This window comes from Eurypyga helias, unplaced genomic scaffold (assembly GCF_000690775.1).
Source record: "Eurypyga helias isolate BGI_N326 unplaced genomic scaffold, ASM69077v1 scaffold33406, whole genome shotgun sequence".
In the NCBI taxonomy this organism is placed as follows: domain Eukaryota; kingdom Metazoa; phylum Chordata; class Aves; order Eurypygiformes; family Eurypygidae; genus Eurypyga; species Eurypyga helias.
In genome coordinates, this window is record NW_010259440.1 from 101,117 (window position 1) to 107,509 (window position 6,393).

Genomic DNA, 6,393 nt, shown 5'->3' on the forward strand with positions numbered 1-6,393 from the left:
ATTTTTCCCCCCTTTTTGCAGTGCTTTTTTTCAAGTGTGCTATTCTCTGTAGAAGGAATAATGCTGAGCTCACAGCTGGGAGTATGTAGATCAGAAGAATAGAGGGGGAACAGGCAACTGTTGTGTTTAAAAAATAAAATTTATAATCCATTAATAAATGTGCTTTAAAAATCATAAAGAGAAGCTTCCTTTTCTGCTGAACTTTTGTGACTACCTGATCTGAAACTGCCTTAATTTTCTTTTTCTAGGGCTTTAAAATAGATCAATTCTCTCCCCCTCTGGTTCACTTAATCTTGCAGTGCTTCCATGTTTATTTTATTTTACTTCATGATCATTGTTCATAGCATTTCAAACATCCCTGCAAAGAGCTAGTCATCCTTCTGTCCCCTCAGTTCTGTGAGCACTTTTTCATTTGAGGAAAAGAGGAACAAAAAAAAAGCTGTTCAGAGGAAGATTGGGGACTTTCAGCAGGAAATAAAAGGGAGAAAGTAGAATATCTTGGTTTGGTTTTTTTAATTAATGACAGTTCTGTAGTATTCTTGTAATACTCAGGTTTTGAACCTATTTTGTTAAATTCTGCCTCTTTCTGACTGTTCCTTTGTATTTGCTTCCTTCCTGTAAATTTTTGTTTTTCTTTTGCTGCTTTTCTGGTAATTAGAGGAGTGGTTCAATCAAGGTGAGTCTTCACAATACTTCCTTTTCATCATCACCATAATATGCTTTGTTCAGCTTTTCCATGCAAGGCTAAGAGCTGAGGGCAAGGTCTTGTTCATTCACCTTCCCTGCTCCCCCAGTCCATCCTCCTCTGCATTTCAGTAGGCATGGGAATCCTCGAACTGAGTATTTGCAGTTTGGTCCTCCCACACTGAGAACAGGGAAAACGAGGTTTTGTTCATTCCTGGTGGAAGTGCAGTAGGGGAGTTGATTTGCAACTGGTCTGATATGAGAGAGATGATATGATGTGGTCTGATATGAGCCCCATGAGAGAGGGAGCAGCGCAGTGTGGGTGCCAGTTGCCTCACCAGCCCTGTCACACCGTAGCACAGCTTTGCTAGCCTGTCTGGGTAACAGCAGCCATGTACACTCAGTAGCTCGGATGTGTGTTGTCAGAGATCCTTGGTATTTTGTTTGCTTGGGCACACCTGCCTGGGCTGCTGCATCTTTATTACTGGCACTCAGACTGGCTAGATGAAGCTACACCCAGCAAATGCCCTGGGGCTTTGCCCTTTAGTTTCTCATCCTAGCATAGTAAGTAAAATTGTAATTGGAATACACAAGGCTGAGGCTAAAGTTTGCCTCCCTTGGTTCTCGGCTGGGAAGTTGTGAGGTTGTGAGTGCCATGGAGACTTCCATTGTGTCACTGAGGCTGATTCGGGGCTAAAGGCAGGGTTGCGTTCAGTTTGTGACACTTGCTTCAGATCAGTGAGCCAAACGGGAAATGGTGCGGTGGATCTGATTACTCCACCCAACAAATGGTGCTCAGGGGTGTTCTGCAAGACACTGATCTCACTGACTGGTGAGCCTGTGGAGAATGGACATGTTGGCCAGACAGGAAGCCCTTGCTTTCCGTCGCCCCACTGCAGTCTGGTTCAGTGGGTGTACTGACAAGCACAGTATTGACTGGGCGGTGAGAGGGGGTTGTTATGAAGAGTCCTTTTCCCCTCAAACCCTTTTTTAACCAGAAAAGAAGTGTTTGGGATTAAATCCTTCAGGAAAAATGGTCTAGCTGAATAGCGGTTTGGATTATCTGGTAAAGCAAAAGGACATTTGAGGAAGATCCACAACAACATTAGTGGTTAATAACACTGGGTCACACTTCAGACTCCATACTGAGTTTCTGACAGGTTGAAAATGCCAAAGGTCATGTTTCGGGTTTGTTTCTTACATAATGAAAAGTAGAGGGGTGGGGGGAGAGGAAAAGAATTTTAATCCCACTATTTCGGAGACTGTAAATTGCATCTTGCACAAGTGAGTCTCATGTCAGGCAGTTTTCCCAAACCAGAGTGCTGTGCCAATTCCTACAGCCAGGTCTCATAAACCAGACCTGTCAGCAGGCATGTTCAAAGCTCTCTGTCTCTGGCAGAGTTTGGAGCCATGACGGTGGTCCAACAGCATCACCTTTTCTCTGGCATACCTCCGGCTGGAAAACTTGGGGGACAGGGGAGATGCATAGGAAGGCAGAAATTGAGATGTACAAAAACAGGGTCTTAAACATCTTTGCTGCTGCTGGTGTGGTCATTTCGGCATCCCTGAGCCCTAGCATCGCTGACAGGCTTGAGTGACAGAGGGGGTGTTCAGAGCTGCAGAAGCTGGCAGTGAAGCTGGTTTTCTCATGATACCAGAGAGGCCAGGGGATGGCTGAGAGATCTGTACTTGGTAGGCTCTTCAACCTGCTAAATTGGGTCACCTCTTTAGATACTCCAAACCACTATGTTTGGGTCCTGTGAAAATCGAATGGGAAAAAAGCCAGCTGAGCTGCAGGCTGAAACCTTTGCCTTCTAGATGGATTTCTTTTGGAGTCTCCTTACAGCTTGGTCACCTTCTCTCTACAGGAAAGCCCTGGAAAATACTGGTGCTGTGGGTACTTCTGAACCTGGCCCTTACTCAATTTGATTAAGCAAGTAATTTGTAGAGTCGAAATCCCCCTGGTCAGAGCTCTGTGTTCTGAATTGCTTCCATTCGTAAACAGCTGGCAGCATCTGGCTTGAGCAGACGTGGGTTTGCCTGCAAGGTGGGTTAGTTTCTCAGAGGGCTGAGAGACGAACTAGCAAAGGCCTCATAGAAGATGGCCAATATTTGCAATCTGGCCTAGAAATGGAGAGCTGGCAACTGAAGCTCAGAGAGCGCAAGGGGGTGTGCTGTCTTAATGAAAGATGGTTTGGTCACTAGGCAGCTGCTTCTGCACTGCTGGATCCAAAGATGTCGCAGCCAACACTGCCCTCCTGGATAATCCTTTCCTTAAAGGGTCGTGCACAAATGCATACAGCTTGCTGAACAGTGCGCTAGGAAGCAGGGAACTCATGCTGTGCCATCTCAGCTCTGCAGGGCTAACAGAAGTACCAAACCCCAACCTTTAAATTATAGGGAGAACCTCTGAAAGGAGTCGCTGTGTTGAATAAGGGCTGACTCTTGGAGTAAATGTTCTGAAGTTTAAATTAGCTAATGCCAGAGACGTGAAATTTGAGGTCATGTGAAAAAACAGCTTGTCCTACTTGTAGATAAGATGGAGTCACATTTATTGGACTGTCTTAAGTCTCTAATCTTTCCTAAACACTGACTTCCTTCCTTCAATGCTTTTTTCCCTCCCTTTGCCCTGCTTTTTCCTGTCAGTGCTGTAAGGGTCAGCAAGGGTTTGCAGCCAGTAACTAGGTTCAGCTGCCATTATGAAATACCGTGTCTTTTGATGATGCACAGCATTTTTTTCTTTCTGGTATTTGGTTCCCCAAGCAACAAGTTTCTGGCACTTTCATGGAGCGAAAACTCGATGGAGAGCTCCGAAGTGCAGCTAATTCCTGTCCCATCCTTTAGAAAAGATACCTTTCAAAGGAGTGGCACAGTACCTGGCTGCATGATATTTTGGCAGCTTGGATGGACTTTTTCATACTCTATGTAATTAAGCAAATTACTTCAGACGAAGGGAATTTGTTTTGCACAGTAGTTCAAGTTGGCTGGCATTCTGTGCTGGCATTTCATAACAAAAGTCTGTACTATTCCCAGAGAAAGGGAGGGGATGGAATACTATCTTGAGGTTGTGGATTTTTTTTCTCTCAGTGCTGTTTTAAATATTCATATTGGTATGTAAAAGCTCTATTTCTTCTCTACATAGTACTGCCTATGTTTATCCTTTTGTCTCAGATAAAGGTAGAGTGGCCCATTGAATTCACTGTGCAGAAGCTGTACCAGCCCCCTGCTGTAACAGGTCAGGAGTTGGCCTTTCCCATTTTGTGACCTGTTCTTAGCCAGGAGTCAGGCTAATTTCCCGTTACATTTTCAAGGACCATTTTCCTGTTTGCTTTTAAGCATCCTGTCTGCTGGAGCTTTCAGCCCTCCCTCTAAACCTCTGTCAGCAGCCTGGCCGAGTCCCTGGTCCAGACGCCACCTCTGGCAGCTTAAATTGCGGTGTTCTGAATTCATCCCATCGCACCTGCCTCCCCTGCTCTGGAGGGAGAGGAACTAAATAACTTGATTTCTCCCCTCAATAATCTGAGAACGCCTTTGTGCACTGCTGTTCTCAGAAGCCGTGCAGATTCCTGCACTTCAGTCTCTCTTGCTGCTGTCAGTACTTCTCGGATGGCAAGATGCCTGCTTATCCCACAGCATCCATACAGCCTCACCCAAGGCACTGAGTCTCCTCAGGGGCAGAGGAGGGGATGAAAAATTAACCTTGAATTCCCAACCTAACTGAAACTAAACTCCAGGTTTTGATCTGCTTTCTGTGAAGGATTGTATAAATTAAAGCTGATGTAATGGTTTGAAGCTGTGTCTTGGCAGAAATACAGAATTGTTTCCATTAGTTCCTAATAAATACTCAAAATGGCACTTTATTGATTGAAGGGCAATTGAAGGTTAAGTTGTTGGCTGCTGTCTGTACGGTATTTTAAATCGAGGCCTTCCTGCCTGACAGCCGCGGTGAGAAGAGAGGCTGCAAAGCAAGGCTGTCGTGTATTGCTCTGCGGCTCGGTTTCTGCTTCAACTAAGCTTCAGATCAAAATTCCTCTGTGCAAGTAGCAAGGGAATACTGGGCTTCTGAGGGAGTGGCGTAGCTTTGCCAAGAAGGGAAATGGCACAATTTTCCAAGATTTTAAGCACTCTTAAGACCCACTGAAATGCTTGTGCTAAGCATGTTTGCGGATCAGCCTGAAAGTAGCGCGGTTTTTTGTCCCTAAGTTGCTCAGGCTAAAAGCACAGCTATGCAGCTGGATTGCGAGCAGATGTACGAGTATGGGCACTAGTCTGTGATTTACATTCTGAGCCTGTATCTTCTCTCATCTTGTAGATGCACCTGACAGTAACTTACCTGTCAGAATGCTGACAGTCTTTTCCATCTGTTGTCTTATTTTTTTTGCACAGGAAAGAAGAACGGAGATTTGGACAGGAATTTTGATACACTTGATTTGCCAAAGCGGTCTGAAGCAGCAAAAGGTAACGCTAATGTTTGTGCTTTTGGAAATAACAAGTAGCTTGGGAGCTGGAGGCTCTTAAAGGAACTTGAGACATGAGCATATCGTGCTGATCTTTCTTTTGTGTTGAGTTAATTGAAATAATAGATGTGCCAGTGCTTGTCGTTATCTAGTATTCAACGCTGGAAACAACCAGCTTTATATAAAGCTGCTAGATGGGTGAAATCTTGTAGAAGCCCATCTGATCTGGTGTGAGGTGATGGTAACTCCATAGAGGGGGTGAGTGTGTGCTGTTTTCCTTTACAACTTCATTTGCAAATTGCCTGCACTAGACATGAAGGTAAGGAGTTAGGAAGTGCGTTAGGCGGGTCTGCTTACCACTGATCTTTTCCCTTCTGCGGTGTCTCTGTAGTTCTTCAGTGTTCCAACAAACTGGAGAGTGAGGGCAGGGGAAGAGTTTTGGATTTTTGTCTTTTCTGATTTACTTTACTTTTCAGTCTTCTCCTGAATATGCTATTCTTCCCTGCCTGTACTGAGTAGTACTTGTAGTTTTCCAAAATCAGGAGGTTTCACAGGAAGACTCTGCACTGCACTTTTGTATTTCAGTTCTGGCAGAGGTGAAATATTTCACAATCAATCTGCATTCCCTTCCTGCATGCATGGGGCTACTTTTAACTGGAGATTAGGAGATTATTTGGGATCTTGTCAGGCTTCTCACAGCAATGAATGGTGTTTTGAGACTTGCATAGGTTTTCATTTGAAGTGTGTGCAATGTCATTGCAAAGATTCAGCCATTGTCATGGCAACGTCTAAGGGGCCACCCTGTCAACCTAGCCTTGCAGAGGAAGATCTCCTGTAGCACCCTCACCTTAGTGGTCTGAATACCCGCATCTACGTGAGTATACCTCAGAAGGAGAATCTCACTCTCCCTGCATCACTTGTACAGTTTCAGAGAATACAAAGAGACAGTGTGACTCAGTGGAGAGATCTTGGACCTAAGATACCTGAATTATGCTACTTGAGTGACCTTGATGGAATCACCTAATTTGTGCTTCGATTTCCTTACTGTAAACCGAGGGCAGCAGCAGAGGCCATATCTAACATCCTCAGAGGTGTGGTGATTGTCAGTACTGGTATCGTAATTACACATGTCAAGTGCCGCACTCCCACTAAAATTGGAGGCAGTGAGGCTCCGATTGACAATATGCAAACTAATCCTAATATATAGATGGAGCTGATCTATTTACAGACACCCCAACAAATGGGTACAGTT

General features: G+C 44.7%; 1 protein-coding gene across 1 annotated transcript in view; it reads left to right on the forward strand.

The window, feature by feature from the left end:
- Positions 1-6,165, forward strand: part of LOC104511873 (armadillo repeat protein deleted in velo-cardio-facial syndrome homolog) — a 59,524-nt gene extending 53,359 nt beyond the window's left edge. The window contains 3 exon segments of the mRNA XM_010154655.1: positions 659-676; positions 5,071-5,176; positions 5,994-6,165. Of these exon segments, the coding sequence (XP_010152957.1) occupies positions 659-676; positions 5,071-5,176; positions 5,994-6,165 (296 nt within the window).
- The last annotated feature ends 228 nt before the right edge of the window (positions 6,166-6,393 follow it).